The sequence below is a fragment of the Prunus dulcis genome, chromosome 4 (genome assembly GCF_902201215.1).
Source record: "Prunus dulcis chromosome 4, ALMONDv2, whole genome shotgun sequence".
Classification (NCBI taxonomy): domain Eukaryota; kingdom Viridiplantae; phylum Streptophyta; class Magnoliopsida; order Rosales; family Rosaceae; genus Prunus; species Prunus dulcis.
This window is the reverse complement of record NC_047653.1, coordinates 8,072,731-8,097,958: the sequence shown is the minus strand read 5'-3', so window position 1 is coordinate 8,097,958 and position 25,228 is coordinate 8,072,731. Positions and strand designations below refer to the sequence as shown.

General features: G+C 36.1%; 3 protein-coding genes across 4 annotated transcripts; 1 reads left to right on the top strand and 2 right to left on the bottom strand.

Moving 5' to 3' along the window:
* The first annotated feature begins 1,236 nt into the window (after window positions 1-1,236).
* LOC117625817 lies at window positions 1,237-2,116 on the top strand. Its single transcript, XM_034357384.1, has one exon. It carries the CDS (start codon window positions 1,284-1,286, stop codon window positions 1,890-1,892), a length of 609 nt encoding a protein of 202 aa, XP_034213275.1. The 5' UTR covers window positions 1,237-1,283; the 3' UTR covers window positions 1,893-2,116.
* Window positions 2,117-4,315: 2,199 nt separating this feature from the next.
* On the bottom strand, window positions 4,316-6,069 carry LOC117626173 (amino acid transporter AVT1I-like). Its single transcript, XM_034357824.1, has 3 exons — window positions 5,955-6,069; window positions 5,249-5,856; window positions 4,316-4,843 (listed from the first exon to the last, which is right to left on the bottom strand). The coding sequence occupies exons 1-3, from the start codon at window positions 6,040-6,042 to the stop codon at window positions 4,325-4,327; spliced, it is 1,215 nt and encodes a 404-aa protein (XP_034213715.1). The 5' UTR covers window positions 6,043-6,069; the 3' UTR covers window positions 4,316-4,324.
* A 1,122-nt stretch (window positions 6,070-7,191) lies between these two features.
* Window positions 7,192-15,307, bottom strand: LOC117626345 (probable LRR receptor-like serine/threonine-protein kinase At1g56140). Of its 2 annotated transcripts, XM_034358015.1 has the most exons (21): window positions 15,262-15,307; window positions 15,097-15,168; window positions 14,906-14,977; window positions 14,589-14,660; window positions 14,088-14,159; window positions 13,913-13,984; window positions 13,685-13,756; window positions 13,525-13,602; window positions 13,328-13,399; window positions 12,968-13,039; window positions 12,813-12,878; window positions 12,074-12,139; window positions 11,785-11,829; window positions 11,104-11,168; window positions 10,226-10,602; window positions 9,833-10,028; window positions 9,029-9,147; window positions 8,382-8,592; window positions 8,070-8,301; window positions 7,793-7,943; window positions 7,192-7,708 (listed from the first exon to the last, which is right to left on the bottom strand). In XM_034358015.1, the coding sequence occupies exons 2-21, from the start codon at window positions 15,105-15,107 to the stop codon at window positions 7,316-7,318; spliced, it is 2,514 nt and encodes an 837-aa protein (XP_034213906.1). In that variant the 5' UTR covers window positions 15,108-15,168; window positions 15,262-15,307; the 3' UTR covers window positions 7,192-7,315. The 2 variants fall into 2 exon arrangements, with proteins under 2 accessions (XP_034213906.1, XP_034213907.1); XM_034358016.1 differs by lacking the exons at window positions 13,328-13,399; window positions 13,525-13,602; window positions 13,685-13,756; ... (4 more) ...; window positions 15,097-15,168; window positions 15,262-15,307 and adding an exon at window positions 9,575-9,733 and having other exon boundaries at window positions 7,196-7,708; window positions 12,968-13,311.
* Between the last annotated feature and the right edge of the window lie 9,921 nt (window positions 15,308-25,228).

Genomic DNA, 25,228 nt, shown 5'->3' with positions numbered 1-25,228 from the left:
GAGAAAGCCAAAATCTTTCATGAAGGCAGGAACTTGGTTCATCTGCAGTTTCAGGAGACCTCTGCATATAATCATTCAAATGGCTCATATTACAATGATTTTCGAGACCGGTGAGATGATATTGATAGAAGATCTAAAGAAATGGACGGCTGTGATCGTCAAGTCAACCATGAAATCTTATGTAACAATCATACACAACTAAATTGTAGTTCTTTTGGGGCTTCACTTAGTAAAATTATTGTTGGTTCCAAAAGGAAAATATTGTATACCAATTATAATATATGATTTACTCAATACATCTCTATTCTGGGCTCCACTTCAAACCCATTTGCTAGATTTGATTGGAAATTTGCAGTTTTGGAATTTGTCATTATAGAAGGCCCCATACTTTTGAGAATGGCTTTATGGACCTCACCAATGGGTCACTATTTGGTGTGGGTTGTCCCACGTGAGCCACTAGAGTCTATCTCTGGTGAGAGTTTATCATTTTACTACCGGCATGATCAAAGTTTGACTTCAATCATACCATTTCTTGGGTTGAAATAAATAAAAACCTTTGCCACATGAGCAATATGGCATGCCTACGAGCGCCTTATTCTCAACTGAAGAGATTTTTGGGTGTTATTAGTTATACACGCTCTTTAATAAGTCACGTGATGAGAGAGATAGATTCACAAATACATATAAGAATCATCGTTAATTGTGATAAAAGAGATATTTCAAAATCTCAATGAAGTAATATGTTGACGTATCATTTAATAACTTTCAATGGTTAGATAGATGGGAGATATTTTAATACAAAAACAATTTTGCCAAGGAGAGAATCTAAGTACTCAGCATGACTAATGAATTTTCCATGGCTTCTTATTGAAAATGAAAATTTTCTTTATTTTCAGACAAAATTTAATGATCATATCAAGCTACTTGTATTTAAGTTTTCACAACATGAATGTTATTCGAGATAACCTTAAAAAAAAAAAAAAAAAATTAACATGCAAAGAATATTAGGGCACTTATTTAATTCATAATGACCGTTGGAGCTTGCCACCGCAAGGGGACAAACATGGAATTTCAGAGGTCATATGTCTGATAATCAGAAAAATTCCTAGCCGTTACAACAGCTCGCGATCTCGTGAATACCTGCATACGCTTGGGGCAATTTTGGAAATAAAGCATTCAAAATATTCAAAGTTCGACCGTTATAAGACTTGAAAACCTCGCGACCGTTTCAAAAAAAAACACAACTCAACCCCAACTCTCACTCTCTTTATCTATACAAATCCATGGCCGACGAGAACGCAAACCAGTCAATCATGGAGCCAAAATCATGGCACCCTCTTCACCAAATCGCAGAGTCTCCAAGCCACAAGCTTCTGCTTAAGCAATGGCTGAAAGAAGAAGAGCTAATCCTCAACAGGGTCTCTCTGAAAGAGAACCAAATCGACTCGGTTCGCAAAGAGATCACAATGCTCTTCATATTCTTCTTCCTCTTCCACTCCACAGCTCTCATCCTTCTCTTCAGTTCCTCCTCGAGGGACCCACATGGGTTTGCATGCCGCCGGTCTTGGATCCCGTCACTCTGTTCTCTCTGCTTCTCTCTGGGGATCATTTGGGCCATAAGGTACAAGACTGACATGGAAGGTCACTTGGAGAAGCTTCTGGAGAGAGAGAAAGAGGATAAAAATCTTCTGGGCAAGTGTATCGAGGAGTTGAAGAAGAAGGGTTTGGAATTTGATTTGTTGAAGGAAGTTGATGCGCTTAGGAGGGCCAAGAGTTTGAGAGTTGAAGCTAAAGAGGTGAGGAAGTGGTCCGCTAGGGACTTTGTGACTTTGTTTTTCTTCACAGTGTCTTGCTTTGTGCTTGTTATCACAAGGGCTATTTTATGTAACTAGGAGTTTGACAAATGGGGTAGATTTTGGGATTGGATTAGTTGGTTCTCAGATTCATGTTCTATTTTGGGTTGGATGGGTTTTGCCAGAAGATTTTGGATTCTTTCAAAGAATTGGTGGTGGGATAAATTGGAAGCAAATTGACTGCAGAATGTTTTGTTCTGCTTATTTGTAATTTGGGGAATTTACTATGACATAGTTATGAAGCAAATTTGGATGACTGCTTATGTTGTTGGCCTTGGCATGTTCTTTATAATTTGTATGTTGTTCTTGGATTCATTATAAGCTTACTGCGATTGATGATCATTAATTAGTTTGATCCCATTTTAAAATTAACCTCAATGCTTTAAAAGAGGCAAAATGCCTCAGCAAACACTTCAAGTTTGATGGCCAACAAGTCAAACAAGTTGAAGCATCACATCTGGTCTTTCTTTTTTATTGGAACCTACGAGGAGAAAATTATTAAAAAGAAGAAGTAAACAACAGGGGATAACTTACCAAACTCGGCAACAAAACCAACCCAAGGGTGGGATCAAACTAAACACACAAAATCAACGAAAGCAAAACATGGAAAAATTCACTAAATCTTTACCATAAGCGGTAGAGCCCACGAAGGTAAGGAATCCCACCAGTATTAGGCACGATTTAAAATTTGCTAACATATATGCGACATAATTACCTTCCCGATAAATATGAGAGCAAACAAAATTCATCTGCACAGGGAAGCCCAAATCTTAATTCATTGCAATGCACTCAAAAATCACCACAGATCCAAATCCAAGGATGAATATGAGGCTTCCAAATAAGAGCACAACTCAATGGAAACCTTGAGAGAAACCAAACTTTGCCCAAATTGATAAGCAAGTGAATCAATCGGTACTTAACCACTACGTTCTAGCTAGTACCCAATTGAAATATAGATGAATAAGTCCCAAAGGCACCTGCTAAAGTTCCAAATACAATTAGTCCTACAATGCCTAATAGCATGTACTTCCAGCTCCTAGAGCAAATTCTACAATAGATGAATAAGTCCCTAAGACACCTGCTAAAGCTCCAAATACAATTAGTCCTACAATGCCTAATAGCTCGTAGTTCCAGCTCCTATAGCAAGCAGAAAGCTTGAGATAGCACATGCATGGGATAATGAACGAAACCGAAACAGTAAATATTGAGCCGACAATCGCCGTGAGGGTCTCATAGTAGGGGAAGACATAGGCTATCATAGTGGAGATGACCAGTAATGCCATCCGTATAAGCAGTTTAACAGGTCTCCAATTCTTGTAGTCTTTCTGAAAGTCCACTTTCAATGGCATCAGCTACTGGGGTGACTATCACGGCCATTGTCGGCTCAATATACCACCAGCTACTGGGGTTGCAATATGCAACGGCAGGGTGCCCAAAGCCACAAGGATTAATTATGGCTGTTGGGCTTTCTTTTTTCCTTTTTCCTGAATTTCTAGTTTTCTATTTTAATTTTATTAAAAGTTAACTCTGTTATATGAGGAGTTAAGTAACTGGACTGGTGTCATGCAATTATATAGGGGACAGAGAGGTGATTGGTAAAATGGGGACCGCCCGCCATCAATTATTGCTTAATGGGGTTGCTTTTTTCTTTTTCATTTTGCATACAAGTGATATTCAAACGTAACTTGGGTATAAGGGTAAATGTTTTTAATCACTTGAGTTACAAGACTTTTGCTAGAGTTAGCTTTGTTTTTAGGAAGAGTTCTCTTTTGCTAGACTGTATACTTTAGTTTTAGCCTGAACTTTTCCAAGTTTACTTTTGTACTTGCTGGGATCAGTTCATTCAGCTTGAAAGCAGCCAATCCTAATTGGAGACTATGGTATTTTCTTTGCTGAATGTTGCATCTGCAATCTACTCAAATCCCAAAAGGAAACTAACCATTTCAGAGTAGTTGAATTAGGAGGAAAAGACAGAGAGAAAGCAATAATGGTAACCATATTCAAGCAATGGGAAATACGTAGAGACAAGGTATACAAGTCTCTGTTTGGTATGGACCAGGTTTTATAGTTTATGTGCTCTCTGTATCTTCCTTGAATTCACCTTATTGATTGCTTGGAAAAGCCATTAATATTTACAGGGTTTTGATGGAAATACCCATTTAACGCGGTATATTAAGTGGATGAGATATTTGATGAAAATACATCTTTAAAGTTGGCCACGTGATGAAATTTAATCGGATGAAGGACCACATTGATTGATTTGAGAATTTTGAAAACTAAAATAAAAATTTAGAAAAAATTCATGGACACTAGTGATAAAAAAAAAAACCCACATTTATAATAAGGTACATAAACAATGCGGTTCAGAAACCAGAAATCAAAGGTACTTTTGAATTGAGATGATGAGAAACTAATTGTATATTCTCATAAGACAAGAAATTTCTTGGTAGACTGAAGTTCAATACAATTATTCAATACTCTTGAACAAGTTCTACAATCGATGAGTAAGTCCCTAAGACACCTACTAAAGTTCCAAATGCAATTATTCCTACACTGCCTAATAGCTTGTAGTTCCCGCTCCTATAGCAAGCAGAAAGCTTGAGATAGCACATGCAGGGGAGAATGAAGGAAACCGAAACAGTAAATAGCGAGCCGACAATCGCCATGAGGGTCTCATAGTAGGGGAAAACATAGGCTACCACTGTGGAGCTGACTAGTAATGCCATCCTTATAAGCAGTTTAACAGATCTCCAATTTTTGTAATCTTCTGGAAGTCCACCTTCAATGGCATTAGCTACTGGGGTTACCATCAACGCATATTTTGCGATTGGAATAAGTAGAATGGTGTATATTGCAACTCTTGCACTCACTTCTGTTGTTGGTAGATTCAAAGTGATCTGTAATTCGACACCGTCTCCATACATAAGATAGCCGGTGACTGCGGTTACCATGCAAGTGATGGTTACGAGTAGAAAGCTAAAGAACACAACCTGCATATCAATCAACAAAGGATTAGGTTATTAAAAGTAATTGAAGTAAAATGCCTATCATATTATCAAATCTTTATGCGCACAACATTAACATTCGTCTGACAAAAGAACATTACACTATATAGGCCGGTTTTAAAGTAGACATATGCAAATTTTGCAAAGACCAAACCACAGTCCTTTTGTTTGGCTCAATGGGGTTCTGTTCCAGTTTTGAAATCAAAGGATGGCTCAAAATCAAACCCTTCGCACTAATCACCAAATGGACTTTGGATTAACTACCGAAACCCCTTCCATGCCCGTAAATTTTACGAATTCCTTATCGTTACATCCATATACATACATAACACATACATATTTGTAATCTCTGTTTCATACTGGAAATTATTTTGTCTATATCCTGCATACCTTGCTGAACTGATTTTTATCTCGCATAGAAATGTATATTGAAGGGGTGATTGCATGTCCTGCAAAGCAAAAAATATACAAGCTCACAGCGGTAGGAAGGCCCCCCACATTTAACAAGTCTCCACTTGCATGAAACCCAACACCTCCAAATGCACCAACACACACAATGGAGCCAACAATGATAAGGCAACAGAACACTCCAGTGGCCGAAACATAGGACAATATGCTCATCTCAGTGATCAGCATTGTGGGCAAGATGATCAAAGCTGTAACTAACACAAATGACTGTCTACCACAGATTAACAACGACCCGAGCTTGATCCTGAATTTCGGAAACAGCTTATACAAGCTATCACTTTCTAATATTATGAGGCCTACGGCAACCAGGTACAATTCTGTGCTCAAAATAATTAAGACTATGATTCTGGCTGTTTTACCAAAGGCACGCTCAGCAATGTCAAGGTAGCTTGTAATTGATGGATCAGAATCCATGCATTTCTTTAGCAAGATGGCTGTGTAGAAGGTGATAATGGAAATTAGAAACAAGAGCACCAAGCTTAGCCACCCTCCCCTTGAGAGGGCATAAGGAAGTGTTACAAGACCAGCACCTGAAAAATTAATCAAACAAGGGTAAATAAATTGTAAAGTCCTCCAAAATAGAAACACAGTAACATGAGAGTGAAACAAATTTAAATATACTGCTTACCCAGGAAAGCATTTGTTCCATTAAAGCAAGCTTTCAAGAAGCTGGATCCTTTGCTTTGAGTTAGTGGAGTTCTTAACTCATTTGCCATTGTTTCTTATGTTGGAGAGAGAGAGAGAGAGAGAGAGAGAGAGAGAGAATCTCAGAGGCCATAACTTCTGAAATTATGAGAATATATATGTTTATATAGATAGAGAGAGAGTTTCTACTGAGAGATCCCTCAGATTTTATTTGAGGGACATCTTTATAGAGCCCACTCAACATTGTATTTCACTAATCCATACCGTCTATTTGGTATATATTCATTCAAAGATCATCTTTACAAAGAATCATTTGAATCTGATATCATTTGACCACTCAATTGAATTATTTTAGTATTTTCTTGAAACATCGTGTTCATTGATTTTGTAAGACACAATTGGATATTGAAACGGTTTCTAATTTGTCTAATTTTTTGCAAGGATGATCTATGAATGTAGACTTAAAAAATAAATGGTTTGGATTGTTGAAAAAATATTTGTAAAGGACCCTAAAGGACATCAAATAAAATTATTTGAGAGTTCCCTCAATAGAATGAGACTGATATATATATATATATGCATATACTTTTGGAGTCCATCCCAATTAATTAACTTCTGAAATTATGATAAATTGATAATGTTGATGCTTATGTATAGCATCAGTAGTGAGTAATTTGGGGATTTCTGGGAACATGTTCAATAATAAGTTATTTATTGCATTTGTTGGACTAGCTACCCTAGCTTAAATGGCTTATCACTGTCTTCCTAAACTTATCATGATATGCCTAAATACAGTGGGCCTTGGATTGTTGTCTCAATGTCAATGTCAATGTCATGTCCAGCTGGGTGTCCATGCATATGCATGATGCATCACCTTCACATGTGTGCTTGCTAAGTAACTCATATGGAACCTCTGTCATTGTCCAGATCAGGGTTTATTGCCCTTGTCTTGTACCATGTTTATGGTTCTCTTTGTTTCTTCCTTGATTTCACCTTCAATGATTGCTTGGAAAAAGCCATTGATATTAATAATAAGCCACATAAACAATGCGGTTCAGAAACCAGATATTCCTTTTTTTTAGGAAATTTGGAAAGCTCCAATTTATCTTAGCAATAGAAAAGGTTCCAAACATCACAATCATTCTAACAAAATGTCCAACCAAAAAACATAAAGAATAAGATATAAAGACAATGAATAAGAATTTTTTTTATACATATAACTACATATATGAACAATAATTAAAAATTATGTGTATATTCATTCCTCCCTCTCCCAAGAAAAACAATAAAGAAAAAAACTCAATCACTATTGCTGTACCTCTTTCTTCAAGTCCATCAAAATTCTCACTTGCCATTGCGAACAGTATTGTAAATTATGGGTTGAGTGGCCTTTGCAGGTAATTGACTTGTATCCCCCACCACGGTTGTACTTGCCGATGAGTTGTAAACGCTAGAATCAGTTCCTTTAGTTGACATATCGATAGTCATACTGTTTATACCACTTATGTCATCAAATTTCCAGTCAGTCAAGTAACCAGGCTTTGAGGTTACAGTCGCCACTTCGATATCTCCTGAAAGCATTCCCACCACACGGGACATCGATGGTCGTAGCAATGGTGATGCTTGAGTGCACAAAAATGCTATAGCAATTACTCGTTTTACTTCTTCCTCGTTGAATTCGGATAATCTGGAGTCCACTAGTTCAACTTCACGTTTGGTTTCATGCAAGTACCAAGCCTAAGAAGTAAGACCATGAAAGTGCATTAAGAAATGGAGTGAGCTGTATTGGTCCAAAAAGTGTTAGAAGTGACAATTTCTTACCCATTCAAGAAGATAAATCTTTTCTTCATCCAAACTCGGGTCAGAATTTGGCCTACCACTGACAGTTTCTAGGGCCACAACACCAAACGAAAAGACGTCACTCTTCTCTGTAAGGTGTCCACGCATGGCATATTCCGGGGCAAGATACCCACTGCATCATTGACAAGAACGTGTACTACTTATCAACATAACATATTTATAAGACAAAACAGGAAATGAAGAGCTATATCTGAAAACATAAGTAAGGTGACTAAATCTTTAAGAGCTAAGAGCTTACACTGTTCCTGCAACCCGGGTACTGATGTGGGTCTTTTTATCATCATAAAGCTTGGCTAAACCAAAATCTGATATTTTGGGGATGAGATTAGAGTCAAGCAGGATATTACTGACCTTCACATCTCTGTGCACAATCCGAAGCCTTGATTCCTCATGAAGATAAGTTAAACCTCTTGCGACGCCCAAGCATATATCAAAACGTGTTGACCAATCAAGATTCAAACTTCTTTTTCCTGCTTCATACAAGCCATTATTATAAATCTTTATAATCTTTTATATTCTACATGAAACAGTAATAATGCTATTCTCATACCAAATAATGCTTGATCAAGACTGTTGTTCTCTAGATACTCATAAACAAGGAGTCGCTTATCTCCCTCGACGCAGAATCCATACAAATCCACTAGGTTATTGTGTTGCACAGCAGAGATAGTGGCAATCTCAGTTACAAACTGGCTCTTTCCTTGATGGGATGCTGCAGACAATTGCTTCACAGCAATTACTCTTCCATCATTAAGTGTTCCCTGTTAACAAAATTCATTAATGTTTAGAGAAATTAATATATTATCAATATCCTTGAGTGAAAATGAAACTTGAGCAGCTAATGAGTTTGATGGTTTGGACAGGCATACACACTTCTACATATAAGGCTAATTTCTTTTACTGGAATTGCAACAGCTGGCATCTTACCAATCACGACACATGGTCTCATAGTAAGAAGTACACTGCTGCCAGTGCCAGCCCATAAAAAGTATGGCGACCATTTTTAACAGGGACATAAGAAGAAAATTTTAGAAAAACGAAATCAGAAAAGAGGATGAAAACGTATGATGGTTCAAGAGGGTATGGTTTACATCCAGGCATATGTGATAGACGTCACAGTTCTATGCTTGTATCAATTAGTAAAAACTGAGGCACTAACATGGGTGCAGCCAAATGTCGTTTAGAATAATAACTTACCTTATAGACAGGTCCAAATCCTCCCTCCCCAAGCTTATTAGCTGGATTAAAGTCATTTGTAGCTGACTTCAGTTCCGAAAAGCTGAAAGTGAGTGGCCCGATATCTATCCCTAACAGCTCTGCAAATTTAGCATAACAACTGTTATATTTGTGAGCCTGTTTATCCAGCAATAAGTTTGCTTCTTTTTGCATTTTTTTTTTCAAGTTTGCATCTGCTTTAGTAGCTTATAAGCTTTACAGCAAGGAACATGTAAAAGGGATTTACTTATAGATACTCATGGATATTTTTTCATTTATGTTTTTTGGAACATATGAGGGGCCACCCGAAAATGCAGCTCATTCTTTCTTAAGTACGGGAAGCGCAGATGGCTTGCCCAATGACAATATTGAATCACATTTAGAACACAAGAGTTAGAGTTTAAATTTTTGTAACTACAGAGTGATATTGATGCCCAAAGTAGAATTTTTTTTTTTTTTCTCTTGCATCAATCGTCAGACACTTTTGAGTCAAACTTGCATTGATAAACCACAGAAGTAACAATTTACCTTCATCGTCCATTGTGTTAGTCCTTTTTCTTCTTTGGAAAATATAGAAAGTGGCCACCATCAGAATTAAAACTCCACCACCAACAATGATTCCTACAATCAGCCCAGTCCTATTCTTCTTACTAGTTGTGGGGTTGTTACTGACAGTAGGTATGAAATCTGTAGAAAAGCTCTGTAGTCAACAGCATGGCACCACTTTGGGAAAACATTAGAAGCTAAACTTCCTAAATCATATCTGAAATTTGAACATCATATTACCTGGTGTAGCACTGATGGCTGAAATAAAAGGTCCATATGTACCCTGCCCAGGTATGCAGCAAGTCCCCTTTCCAGCCCAAAAGAGATGAATTTCTAGGTAGTTCTCTGAAACCTGAGCCGTGTACTCCTTCTGTACGGCTTGGAAAGATGCACCTGCCTCCTTCCGTATATCAAAATCCTTTAGAAACAGGTTGCCCTGAAAACAGAGAGAGAGAGAGAGAGAGAGAGAGAGAGAGAGATGAAACGGGGGAATTAAATTTGTTATACACACTTAAAGTAATTGCTTCAGTTAAAATGTTTTCTTTGAAACCATGACAATCCCAAGTCACGACCAAATAATTTTCAACTTTATGAATTCAAACAAGCAAAAAGTTTCCTTGAGATGATACAGACCTGGATATAAATATCAAATACACGTCTTCCAAGACTTTTCCATGTAGTAGAATCTAGGATAGCTGTTTCTGCAAATTGAAGGGTCAGAGTGTAGTTACCGTTCTCAAGCCCCAAGCCATAGTATCTAAGTGATGAAGCTGAAAGCCTTGCAGTCTGGAATATCTCAGAATCTAAAGTATTTTTGAATTGAGATAAAGAGAAACTTGTATATTGAGGATTGTTGGTCGAAGTGAAATATCCAACATTGCTAACTCCCCATTTGTTTGTGCCAGTCACAAAATATGTAGCTGGACCAAGGGTCTGATTTTCATTCTCATACACAATGCCATTGGAAGATGTAATCTGAGGACCACCACATTTAATCCCCAAGTTATAATCTGCATAAAGATACAAAAGAGGTACATATCACAGTATGTTCAGATTCAGGCAATGAAAGGATAATAGTTTGTACAGGCATACTCATTCTCCATGTAAATCACAAACTTAAAAACAAAATATAAGTTAACAAACGACACTACCCAATGTCAGTCCTACACCCAATTGGATCCTCAGAGAGATCTGATTCAGTCCTAATTCTTCTAACATTTTTACATAATTGGGCATTCTTAAGAATCGGATTTCACAGAGCAACACTTCTGGCATGACGAGAAAATTGCCCCAAAAAATAGACCAATAGGACTAAATATTGCGCCCTGTGATTTATTTTGCTATTACTCTCTTCTTTTCTTATGATGTACACTCCTGGTCATATTACTACCAAATAATGTGATCGTTGATTGGTGATACATTTTAGCAAAATTTCATTGTAACACATATCCTGCTTGGAGGAATTCTACTCCAATAACCACAGAAAGAAGCTAAGCTCTGACTATACTTACAGAGTCCAGTGCCACGATTGCAAGGAAAGTTCTGTTGAAGGCAATTCAACCCTGAAGGTAGAGCACTGAAATACATAAAAAAAAAAAACAGAAGAAAAAAACACTTAGAATATGTCAATTATTTGTTGGATAACAAGAAATAAACTCTCAGTCCCCAGCCGTGCAATCCACCTAGGGAAAAAAGACAAAAAGGAATAGAGAAAGAGATAAGAACTAAAATGGTTATTTGAGCACCTAATGACTAATTCTAATTAAAATACAACTACCCTAATAATAGGAAATTATCTTCAAGTGAGAAGACAAATGATTTTCCTAACTCCAGAATTCTAGGTGCTTTCCATGACATGAGGATTCAGTAAACGAGCTGCAATATGACATAATTGCCCGTTTCGGTAAAAGTTGCCACCTAACCTTTTTAGGTCCCATTGCATCATTATATCAATAGATTGACCTTGTTGTGTGATAGCAGGATCCTGAGTACAGAACCGACGAGGGATTCAATTCAGGATCCAAGTTAGTAGTGCACCCATTCAGATGAAGCCTGAGACTGTTGCGTTACACTAGTAACTTCAACTAGAATCAAACAATGACACATATACATTCTAAAAGTGACATGCAACTGTCACATCCATTATAAAAAATGTTCAAAACACTAAGTGAGCCGCAGATCCAAAGAATCACCTGCTGTTTGAACTTTCTATGCTGAAGTTGTTGGCGACTAAGTTACTGCAAACAAAGTACACGCAAAAAACTCGCAGTGTTAGTTTCAACTAAATCGTGTAAGCAAGCCCATCCTGCAAAAACAAAATATGTATGGCTGTTGGAGAGAATGCACTAAAGACCTGGCAATTGCTATATACGAAGAGTAAACAAAGTTATTAAACTAAAAACCTTTTAGCTAAAATAAAAAATTTATATAACGAATAGAAATAGAAAAGGCCAAGTATATAGTGAAATATCAAGAACATACAGCTGTAACTTTTGTTCGTTGACCCATGAAGGAAAGCTCCCCAGTAGATTATTGTAAGATAAATCTCTGCATGCATATCATGAGAAAAACATCAAATACATAGTTCATACAATTAACATAACAATACTGTGATCATTATTTTCATACATATATTGTGATATATGCGGCATATTAATTTGAATATAAAACCTCAACTTCTCTGTGCTTCCTCATGAACCTAAAAAAGCTTTGCTTTGCAAGAATGGGTAACCATGTCTTGAGGACAAAAAATATGACTGACAGAAAAGACTGCAGAACTAGGAATGGTCTCCAAATCAACTTGCAGGAAGAAAAACTTTAAAACAATTTGAGATTACTAAAATTGTTACAAAGTAGCCTAGGTGAAATGACTCTAGTGGTGAGCAAAATTTGTTCATGACTTATTGTAGCTTATTGCATATAAATCTGTACTTCCCTGAAGTTGGTTGCTTAGTTCTAGGTATTTAGTATAAATCTCCAACTCAAAGTCGACCTTTAGCATCTAGTAGAGGTTCACTAAAAAAAACTTGGAAGAAGAAAAGTTGGGCATTCAAAATCCTTCAAGTTCATGTAGAAGCTCATACTGTACAGTTCAGATAAACCCAAAGTAAGTGCATTCCATTCATCCACACAGGTATGACATTATCAAATGTAAACATATAGAAAACTCCAGTTTAATGCATTACAGTGATGCTCAAAGCAAATAGGCTGATATACTTACATGTTGAGAAGAGACGAACTTTTAGATTCAGGCAGGGTACCGTTCAACTTATTGTTTCCAAGAAACCTGATTATGAAGACAGAAATACAAGCCTCAATACTTTAAGCTTACATTCAAAAGGAGTATAAAATAATTATGAGCCAATGATATATTACAGAATAGAGAGCAAACTCAAGTTAAACAGCGAGTCTGGTATCTGTCCAGTTAAATTGTTGAAGCTCAAATCCCTGGGGCGAAAAAAGAATAACTCAGTTACGTCCATTAAGACAAAAGCAGCTAGTCCTTAAAATTCTTATAAAACAAGAACCATCATGTTGATGAACTAAAACTGGTAAAATTGAATACCCTCATGGTAATATTAGTAAACCTCAAATATATTAAATTCAATTATTTTATAAAAGAGGAAAAGGTTGCATTTAGGATATGGTACAGGACAGTACTTTAAAAAAAAAAAAAAAAGTTCCAGGTTGAGCACCTTGGGTTTTCCCATGTATGCTCACCAAAAAAAAACTTACAGCTGAGACAAACTTTGGTATTCTCCAATGTTGGAAGGAATTGAATCCGAAATATTGTTATTCCTCAGCACTCTGCAGGATATGCAACCAAGTTATCATATTAGATTCAGAAGGAAAACAAACTAGAAAATAGAAGTACGATCTAGTTGTATAAATTTATAATAGATTCAAATGCAAGCAAGAAATATTTTCCTTACAAAATACTGAGAGACTTCATATCCTTAATAAATCCAAGAGATGAGCTCCCATTGACATTGGATAAATCACTAATTCTCCTATTGTCATATCAAACATGAGATAGTTAGCTTTATATACGCATAAATAACCAAAAAGTGATGAGTAGAACTAGATACTCACAGCTCTGTCAGAGAAGTCAGCTTGGAAAATGTAACTGGTATAGGACCTTCAAAAGAGTTTCCTTGAAACCTCCTAAGAAAATATTTCGCTAAGAATTAGTGAAATATAGAAGTGATTGATTTTTCTCAAAAAAACATTGAGCTTACCAAATCTAACTAAAGACTTAACCTATTATCACTTAACTGCAACTGCATGGAAATAGAAAAGCACTTATTTAGATTATCTTACAAGACAGAAAGCTTTGACCAATTTCCTATGAAGTCAGGTATCCTGCCAGTCAGCTCAGTGTCCGATGCCCAACTGCAACAAACAAATGAATTCCTCTAATATATACTAAAGTAATAATTTTTCCTATTATTAATAAAAGCTTTTTTATCATAAACATTTTTTTTAAAGTTCTTACACTATTTCCAAGTTTTGCAGATTAGCAAATGTTGATGGAATTTCGCCACTAACTCCAGAACTATCAAAGTAACTGCCAAGGTAAACAATAATGAAATATCATAAATTTATTCCTATCGTACGTCTTTTATCAATCGAGAGTTAATAGATGCTAAGCCATCAGTAAAGAACAGATGAATGTGGAAAACTAACAATAGAATATTGTAATAAAGTAATTATCAAAAGAAATGATATCCCCAGCTCTAAGAATGGAGGTATCATACCCGTTAGGACGATTCTATTGTTATACATTCACTTTAACTTGGAAAAATGAATATTTGGGTGCAACTAGGTTTTTGCTTTTATAAATGAAGAGGCCCTGTTGCGTCCAGAGAACCTTGTCTTGGTAGAAAATATTCACATTGTGAAAAAAAATTCCAAGTCCTGCTACCATATCCTGAAAAGATTATTGGAATTTTGCACTGCATACAGAAAAAGGAAATGAACAGCATATCAAACTTACATCTCTTTTAGTTTTGATAAACTCCCTAGCTCAGATGGCAGAGGACCAGAAAAGTTGTTTGCTCCAAAAGCGCTACAAAATTGACAAGTCATCAATCAAAAAATTTCCATTAATATTGTCGTTTAGAGGTTCAGATAATCAAGATTAAGTACAGGAACCAAGTATAAGACAGCAGGTACATGCTTGAATTGAGCGTAAAGACACTAATTTTGTAGCTCAGATGGTAGGGGTTTACTTCATGTCCAATTTTGTAGGGTAATGGACTGTGTGGCAGGGGAATATTTTCATATGCAGAACACAAAAACAATAAAACTTACAATGTTCTCAAATCAGTGAGATTTCCAAGTTCCTTCGGTAGCTCGCCTGATAATGCATTAATTCCAAGGGTCCTAGAAATTAAAATCAAAATTGAGATAATCATCATGAACACCAAAAAATTAAAAAGAACAAAAACAAAAATTTATGATGGGTGGAATCAGTTTCTCAAATAATATTCAGATGGCCTCACAAGTATTGCATGCTAGTCAGATTTCCGATGGATGCAGAGAGAGGTCCTGTCAAGTAATTCTGAGCCAAATTCCTGTAAGAAAATGGAGGAAACTTAAAAATGACAACTTGAGCATTTAGCAAATTACACAAACTAATCAATGGCAGTGCTAATTAGAAAGCATACAGATCGAAGAGAAAAGTCAAAGTCCAGAGCTCATCTGGGATTACACCAACAACATCCAAAGAATAAACTTTCCTGCAAATGCAGTTATGCAAACAATGAAAGGTGTGATTTTGAAGATAGAGAAAGTGAAGCTCTTTCAGAATGTCATTGGCGTAAAAAGAGACTTACAGTTGGGTAATGTGGCAAGTGGAGTTGCTGTCGAAAGAACAGTCGCATTTGATGAAGGGGTTGTAATCCTCGTCGCCGAAGGCGGTGGAGTCTATGGCCGCTCCACTGCAAGGGTCGCCGGTGGTGTTCCATTGCTGTTGATTGGCCGAAATCTTCCATTGCGCAAAGATTGAGTTTAAAGCTCTCACTGCACCGCCAATTACAATGAATTGCTTTATGCATCAATACCATATGAACAAAATAACAGGATAGACATTTTTGGAACTTGGTTCTGGTCACAAAAAAGCAGGTCAAAGCACATTTTTACCCCTATCTTGACGACGTTTGTTTCATTTTGGTATTTCAGGCATTTCAATTTTTATAATTTCACTCATATAGGTTTGTGTAATTAGCAATTAAATTCTACAATTCTAAAAGGAAATTTTAAAAAGTAACCAAATTTTGGACGTGTTAGAGTTCTAGCTCTCTCTTCTTCTTTTTTTTTTAAAGAATTTTAGTCACTCAATGAGAGTTTGAGAAAGAGTGGTTATATTCCTTTTTTTTTTTATATATATATATAAATAGTGATTATATTTCTTTTTCTTTTTTCAAATGTTAGGGTTCGAATCCAAAACCTTGTCTGAGAGAGCAATTGCTCTAAATCACTACACTTGTGGGTCTTTTGCATTGTTATATTTCTAAATCTTGAAAGAAAAGGCTAAAAATCTTGTGGTAGGAAATTTAAAAAGGTTATTCTTTTCAAATTTCTAAAATCTTAAATATTAAGAATAATAGACGAAATTTGTTTTATAGAGATAAAAATACCCTTACTGGTTACATATTACAACATCGAATAATTTGATGAATTAATTTGACAGAATCTACAATTTAAAACTAAAACTCTAAATTAGCCACACATAAAAAGTATAATTACAAGTCTCTTTTATATATCTATACTATTATTTCCTTGAACTAATTAAAGAAGTCATGCAGTTCAATAATAGATATAGAAAGTGAAGGCTAGTTTGTAATTTAATCCATTAGAAGAAGAAAATAGAAGGAAAATAGCTTGTTAAGCATTTTTAGTGTAAATTCTTGTGATCAACATGCCATAACAACTAGTTCTTTGCACGAATTTTTACTGAACTACTATTTTCCTTCCTTTTATGGATCCATTGCAGATGCAATCTAATTATACAACCACCATCGATGCATGCATGTATAAATTTATATACTAGTGAATCGTTGAAGACCATTTTCAAAGCGAGGTTTTAAGAAGGGCACCTTATTTGCATTCGAGTTACGATACTATTTGTACTATGATTTTTTTTTCATGAATAAAGTTCATTTTCAATCAAAAAACTCTTTAGCTCTTCTTGAAAGAGATAAAATCCTTATAATTAAGAGGAGATGATAAGGGACCTTCAGATGGATCAGTGGTGGCTTGAGGTTGAGAAGTAGGAGCTTGAGCTTCTGCTATGCCAATACCGCCAAACCCGAATATGCAGCAGAAAGAAGCAGCAGCATACAAGAAAATTACCAAAGCTGATGAGGAGGAGGAGGAGGAGGCAGAGGTTCCTGTTCCTGACATGAATTTGATCTTCTGATCCTTTGTGACAATAGTAATATTATTATTATTATTATTGCTGAAACAGATCAGCCATATGGAAAAACTGAGAGATGGGATTATAAATAGACGTTGGCTTTGGAATATTTCTAGTCACCTTCCAAAGGGTAACAAAATAATTTACAATATTGACATTTAAAGACCAAACGCTGCAGGGCATTGCACTTGCTAAAATGGTAAATATGTAAACCAATTTACTTTCTAACCTTAAAAAACATATATATATATATATCATATTTGAATAAAATATTTTATGAGAGCACAAAAACAGAGAGCCATTCAATTGCAGCCGCGCTTCTATTTGAGAAAAGTCTCACCATGGTACCCAATTAATTGTCAATTTGGGTCGTCTCATAATAATAATATTTTCAACTTGGTTATAGATTGTGTCGTTGTGTACGCACCATCATATATTATATATAATCCTTGGTCTCTCTCTCTCTCTCTCTCTCTCTCTCTCTCTCTCTCTCTCTCTCTCTATATATATATATATATATATATCAATATCATGAAGTTATGTGTTCTTCAACAATCTCTTATTTCTTATTCAGATTGACTTTGGAAGATATATATGCATAATTCAATGTATACGCAGTTTACTGCATGAACTAATATTTTTAGCTTTGGACAAGTAACGTAAATCCATAAGTATTTTCTTTAAGAAAAAGCGATTATAAGTAATGAAAAAAGCGAAGCGAATTACAAGAAAAGAACCAGGCGGAGAGTATTAGCGAGTAAATCTGTAATAACCCAAAACAAAATTTTTTATTTAATTAGTAATTTATTTGGAGAAAAGACGATTTTGCCCTCGGAATATTTTATTAAGGAAAAAGGTGAATTTTTGATCAAGAAGGAATTTAACAATTCCACTTGCGCCATTGTGTAGAGCACGGTGAAATGAGTTCATAGACACGTAGTGGGCCCGAATCGGAGTTGTAACGAGAGAGTTATAGTTAAAAGAGTCTCAGTGGCACAACCGTAAATATTTCAAAGTTGGAATTATAAAAACAGCTCAGCCCTTTCTCTCTCCTCGCGCGCGATCTCTCTCTCTCCTCTGCCGTTTTCGCCCCGCCGCCTTCCAGGAGAAGCCGGCGCCGCCTCAGGGCACCACCGGCCACGGGACATGTGGCGTTCGAACCGTCGTCGTGTCCCCTTCCTTTCCCGACCCTTCCCCGCCGGCGGCACGGCCTGTGCTGGCCGAAAAATGCAGAAAACCGCCGGGAGGTCACCGAAAACTTCAACGCCGTCGATCTCCCTCCTCCGGCCACCATTTTCGTCGACCCAGGTATGGATCTTGAACCTCTCGAGCTGTTCTAGCTGCCTTTTGGGTATGATTAGATCGATTCGTAGTGTAGCTATTGGATTTTTGAGCTTAAAGTTTCAACCGATTTTCGGCAGCCGTGATCGGCCACTTCCGGCCACTTTTTGGGGTAGATCCAAGGACAAAAGTGGTTCCAAATATGGTGTTTTACCTAAGATAGGAGTTTGGAGCCGTGGTTTGAAGTTTTTCCGGCGAGGCGAAATCGCTTTAGACACCCATCGCTGCCGGCGCGTGGGTGAGGGTAGTGCAATGGCACTGTGTCTTGTTGCGATCCTTATGTTGTCACGAGCGCGTAGGATTTCGCGGATCTCAATTTGGATACCGTTTGAGCCCCGAACGGATTTTCCATATTATGCGATTTTCGGGTTCAGTATTGTTGAACCGTTGGATCGTGCTCAATTTCGGATATGTTGTTCCAAATAATTTCAGAATCATGTAGGATTCGACGGATTACGAATCGGAGTACCATATACTCCGAAATTGCAAACCCTGGGACTAGGGTTTGGAAATTTTATAATTTCACGATCATGGTCAATCCGATCGTCAGTTTCAGACCAAACTTGCAGGATATGGTTCCTTAAATGTGAGGAACTTAAAGGAACTCTCAGATTGGTCATTGGAGGTCGTGGACCCCACGAGGTTCCGTATCGACTAATGTGGAAGTTTATCGCTTAGTAAAGTCTCGAGTTTTTTTAGACGATTTTAAACATCTGAAATGCCTAAGTGGGCAGAAAAGGACTTTAAAGTTAGTGCACGCACTTCTAGAAGTCGGGGGTCTGGGTTTTACTTAAAAACTTATACCGAGCAATTTTATTAATTAAATATTCCTGATGGTTTACACAGGCATTCGGGACTAGGCAGACCCGCAGAAGAGACCTACAGGAGGTCTAGCTAGCTCGGACTAGGAGTGAGTGGACTTTTCTTTTATAAATGATTTTATATAAATGAATTTCATTATTTGATCTTAAATAAGTTTAATTGGTAGTGAATTTTCCTAGCATGGTTTGTGAAGCCAAATATCTTTATTTTTGGTACTGCTTAGTGAAATATGCTAAAGAGTTATAGAAAGCAGAGTCTGAGATTTATATCAGATAAGTGGCAGTATAGTTTCAGATTTAACAGAAATTCAGTTATTTATCAGATTTTTTTTCAGAAACTGTATATTTTCTGATGATAGCAGAGTTCTTGACTTAATAAACATTCAGTTATTCATCAGATCTTTCAGGAATACTATAATATTTATATATTATATTTTCTCAGAGTTCTTGATTTAATAAAAATTCAGTTATTCAGCAGATTTTCCAGAAATGTTATATATTTTAAACCACCATGTACCCAACTACAGTTATTACCCTCAGTTATGCCGATGTCTACGGACATCCAGTTTACCCTCAATTTTGTCAGTGCACTTGACATTTGCCTCACGAACTTCGGGGACGCCCGGGCCGTGAGTGCCAGGATTTGCGGCTCGGATTGACTTGGTGTCACCAAGACCTGTCAGGATTTGCGGCTCGGATTGACTTGGTGTCCTGAGACCTGCCAGGATTTGCGGCTGGGATTGACTTGGTGTCCCGAGACCTGCCAGGATTTGCTGCTCGAGTTGACTTTGTGTCACCGAGACCTGCCAGGATTGCGGATCAGGCTAACTACGGTCCCCTGAATCCTGCCAGTTGCGGCTCAGGATGACTTTGTGTCACCGAGACCTGCCAGCGGATCAGGCTGACTATAGTCCCCTGAATCCTGCCAGTTTGCGGCTCGGATAGACTTTGTGTCGCCGAGACCTGCCAGGGGAATTGACGAAATTACAGGGGTACATCCGAGTGGTAGTTTTATATAATTGCAGTGCTTTTATGCAAGGTTTGAGTACAGTACTTTTTATGCAAGATTTCAGTATTTTTATGTAAGCTTTGATTTCAATTCTTTTACGCGAGATTTATCAAGCTTGAATATGATTTACATAGAATGCCTTGAGTTTAGTATGCTTTAAATGCAGAATACGTATTCAGTTTTATTTAACTATTTTTACAATGGGGGTTAGTATATTCTTAGGATATTTTATGAACCTTTATTTTTGTCCACTCACATCTTCAAATGTTTTGGGCCTCCAAGCTGTAGCGTGCACAGGAAATCCACCACCGGGCCATCTTGCCTTCCGCGCCTCCTTGTTACAGAAGTGTTGGTTTGTAAAAAGTTTCACTTCTTTGTCAACTATTAGGATTGCTCTGATATATTGCCCTAGAGTGAGATTGGAAATTTTGGCATGTATATTGAAGTGCTGGCAGTTGGTTGTGTGGATATTTTGCTCGTTCTGACATGTGGAAATTTTGGGATTGGGCAAATTACAGGGGAGACTCTGCCGAATTTTCGGCTGGAGTCAATGTTAAAATTTTAATTAGAAGGGCAATTAGGTCAATTGTGCCCTACATTCGCCAAGTGTCGGACACGTACAGGGTTCGACTCGAATTCCAAAGCAGAATTTGGTTCGGGTCCTGTCAAAATCTACACATAAGGTTTGATCATTGAACTTACTAGTAGTCTAGACTACATTCCTCCTGCCAAAGCAGTTAAAAAGAACCAATATACTTTACTTGCTTAAGTTTTGCCAAATATTGTAAAATTCATAAATAAAAACTATCGCTTTCAATCCAAAAAAAGGGAAATACAACGGTGGGTAACTAGGTCAAACCCAAGAACTAGAATGCCTTTGAATGAGATTCAATTTTTCCCATATTGAGGTTAATTACCGTGCAAGAGCTAATCTCCATGTAAACTTGCACTTGCAAATTTAATTGCCATGACTTGCTAGTGGGCAATTCATTCACAATGAAGTTAATCAAAGTTAATCTTACATACACAAGTATGACAACTTTCTTGTGGTGGCTAATCTCTTTTATATAATAGCCATCATCATCATCCAGGGACCAAAATCTTGACAACCGAGCTCTACCTCATTTTTTTTTAAAAGATCAAAACGGTGTGTTTCACGCGTGATATACTTGTTCAACCCTGCCTATTATATATAGAGTTCACATTTGGATTCTATAGATTAGGCTTTCATATCATCCTACGTATCATAATCCAAGAAACATCGTTATCAATAAGGGCATGCATGTTTAAATGAACGTACGTAATTAAGATTAAGACCATATGATTTTCTATTAAATTATTATTAAGCTATACAAGTTGTTGGCCAAATCATCTCAACGTACACATGTCATGAACGCCTGAACCAAAAGCAAATAATATTAATTAACAGTAGATATTGATTTGAACAACATATAGTTTATCTAAAGGCGTAATTAGAAATTTTTCAATGGGTGGACTCAGTGGCGGACCCATAAATTTTTTAGCGGAGGTGCAAAATTGATTAAGTATGAAAAATGGTTTTTCAGAATAATCATTTTCTCAAGATAATTTTTGGCGGCTTTTATTCCTTACACATCAAATAAGAAAACTTAATTTTTATGGGATTTTAGTATGAAGTATATATTGACTTAATAAGCCATCATTTTTAGCCTAAATCGTATTTTGCACTAAAACCGATTTTTCATATTTTGATTTGGTAGGAATTTGATTTTCTAGTATTTTTATTTGAATCCAAATGGGGAGTACTTCATTATTTACATTGTAAACTTAAGTAAATGGAGTAATATAAAAATAAATTAAAGTAAAAGGACAAAGACATTTACTTAAATGTTGAAAATGAAAATAAGGTAATATGTACAACAGTTGAGCAAAGGGGCAGTTTGAAGCACCTACAATGGTTTTTTCAGCCAAAGAAGGTGCAGCTGCACCTCCTTGCGCCTTAATGGATCCGCCTCTGGGTGGACTAGCTAAAATTATTAGCTTAAGATTTAATGATTTTTTTCTTTTGTACTTACAGTTTCTATAATTTTTTTTAGACTTTAACATATAACAAATACATATTAAGTGCAATCAAATAACACATATCGTCAAAATGAAAATATGACCTTTACAGTTTGAGTCTGTTAAAATTTATTGGCATCAACCGAATAAGCTTCCTAAATACAAAATGTAAAAACATAAACAATTAACTTTGTCATGCATATTAGTTGTAAACACGAGAACAATGGAATTAGAGTCATATTGTTCACAAAAGGGTGAATTTTATTTATAAATCAATAAAAAAATAAAACTTAAAAAGTTGGAGCTAAGAATTTTATCCTTATTATGCATATTGATGTTGAGACACTCTTCGACAATAACTATAAAAGTGGAAGACCTCTAACAATATATGAAATTCTATAACTTTATGTATTTTTAAGTTAACATATTGAGCTATATAGGTATAATATTTTTTTTCCCCTTAGAAAATCCCCCTGGGCAACAGTCCAATGGAGTCCACTATGTGGTTCCAACCTTGAGTTTATAAGGCATGCGTACATATAATATGTGATTGAGTTGTCAATTTATTTTTTGTTTTCGTTTGCCTTGAATGAATGAAAGGCATAAATATAATTGGTAAATATCCTAAAATTAAAAAGTATTTACCAATTGTGAGTTCGACAAATTTGAAAGAATTAAATAAAGTAAGTTGCACAAGTAGAAGGGTATGTCATCCCATTAACTTGTACACGTATAATATATATATATATATATACACACACTTAATATCTAGATAATATATAACTTGAAGATGACTTTTGACAATTGACAATTAACAAGATTAAAAATCATGCAATCCTCCCACAAATGGTTTTGTGAGCATTCACATTGGTGTTTGCATTCATTCGAGTAGTACATACATCTTTGTGTTGGATAACGATGCATAAAATATTTATAACCGTTGAGCGGCTTACTACAGTGATTGTGGCATTCTCTCGTTCTTCCTGCTTGGCATTTGGGATTGAAATTCCAGGGTTTCTTTCCTCCCAATGTAACCAAATTTTTTTTCCTCTTAAAACCATCTCAAAGGGGTGTTTAAAAATAATCAAAGACAAAATGTGTGCAATCTTCGTTTATTTTGGGTAATATCTAATGAAGAACCATTTATCTGATAAACCTAGTAGGAACAAGAGTCATTTGGTTTGTTTAGCCTATGTGTTGGGATGTCATGTGTCTAATCTAGTATGCGTTTACTAGCACCATATTCGATCGTTATTTAATTAAGTTATAAGTTTCTCTTTGATTTGAGCTTATTCACTTCACTATTTGATTCTAACGACCAATTAGTGACTAAAACCCACTTCCCAAAGGGTGACACACAAATTAAGTTACAATACTAATCTCCATCTAATCGAGTGGAAAAGGTCCGCAAGCTTTCTAATCTCCAAAATGATAGAAAGGATCCAGTCACTCTCTTTTCTTGGTTCTTTCTCATTGCTTGTGAGTTTTTTTTCTTCTTAAACTCCATATTATATCAAGTTCTAATTAGGTTAACTCATTTAATTAATGTGTGATATCTTTCTCTTAGTTTTTATTGTTTTCTCCCCACCTATGTTTTTTTAGTTTGTGAAATTTTGGATTTTTTCTTTCTATTTATTTTGATGGGTCTTTCAATTTATGCGTAGAGAGAGTACTATGAATATTGTAAAGAATTGGTTACGCAACTAAATGGGGGATTTATGGATGTTGACTTGGATTGGCTTTGTTTGGTTATGTTTTGGTGTTTCTTTTTGTCTTGTGACTCTTTGCATACACAACAACTCTTACGTTGTCCAAAGGACTACGATTGTTCTCATATGATGTTTTCTTTGACAGTTTTGGGAAGTGTTGGTGTGCTCCTTGAGAGATTCTCTTCGTTTGTCTTCTTTGTTTTGCTCGTTGTAATTCTTCTCTTACTATTGACTCTTTGCGTGCTGATTAATTCCTACATTTTATGAAGGACTATGATTGTCATCATAGGAGGTTTGCTTTGACAGGTTCTGGGATGAGTTAGTGTGCTTTTGTGGGGTCCTTCTTTGTGTCTCCTCTCTGTTCTTTCTTGGTGTGTTCTCGTGTCTCTGACCCTTGGAGTGCTGAACAACTCGATGTACAAAGGACTATGATTGTTCTCATAGAAGGCAATCTTTAACAGTTTGGGATGCATTGGTGTGCTCTTCTGTGGAGTCTCTTATTTTGGTTTTTTATTGTGTGGTAGTTTGTTCTTTTTATTGTATTGGTCTTTGTTTGGTAATGTTTTGGACTCTTTTGTTAGTTTGTGGCATGTGTGGTACTCTTTCCTACTCTAGAATTTTTCCATGTGATTTTCCTATGAATGTTTTAATGAGGCCATTGTTCTCATGCTCATCTTTGTATGAAACTATTGGATTATGAATGAAATCCTTTTTCCTCTAAAAAAATATTATTAAAAGTGAACTAAGGGCTCGTTTATTATACAGAACTATCTTGGCATGAACTATGCTAGGGAGTATCTTAACTTGGCTTGGCTTGGTCTAAGTTGGATAACACTTATCCTATGTTTGGGGTATGCTTGGACTAGGATTAGATTTTTTTTATTTAGTATATATAATATGTGTGTGTATATATACATACATATATAACATATATGTATAGATACGTCTGTGTATATATATTATAAATAATATAAGCATATATATATATATACATACTATAAAAAAAAAGGAAGAGTATAGCCGCACGCTACACTGCGTTTTTTAAATTAATAGTATAGCCATGCGGGTGTACTATTTAATTAAAAAGAGGCCGGCCTAGCGCCTAGCAGCCAATTTTTTTTTTTTTTTTTTTCAAATAGTATAGCCGGGCGACTATGCTATTAATTAAAAAAAAAATTAAAAATCCAGTATAGCCACGCGGCTATACGTTTTATTTAAATTTTTTAAAAAAAGGACCCAGTATAGCCGCACGGCCATACTATTTATTAGTAAAATCACTTTTTGTTTTTCAAAATT

Coding starts and splice junctions, on each gene's coding strand:
- LOC117625817 (XM_034357384.1), top strand. CDS start 1,284: ATGGCCGACGAGAACGCAAACCAGTCAATCATGGAGCCAAAATCATGG.
- LOC117626173 (XM_034357824.1), bottom strand. CDS start 6,042: ATGGCAAATGAGTTAAGAACTCCACTAACTCAAAGCAAAGGATCCAGC. Junction 5,857..5,954: donor TGGAACAAATGCTTTCCTGG/GTAAGCAGTATA, acceptor TTAATTTTTCAG/GTGCTGGTCTTGTAACACTT. Junction 4,844..5,248: donor ATAAAAATCAGTTCAGCAAG/GTATGCAGGATA, acceptor ATTGATATGCAG/GTTGTGTTCTTTAGCTTTCT.
- LOC117626345 (XM_034358015.1), bottom strand. Junction 12,879..12,967: donor TTGAGTTTGCTCTCTATTCT/GTAATATATCAT, acceptor CTTCATAATCAG/GTTTCTTGGAAACAATAAGT. Junction 11,169..11,784: donor ATAGAAAGTTCAAACAGCAG/GTGATTCTTTGG, acceptor TATGTATTTCAG/TGCTCTACCTTCAGGGTTGA.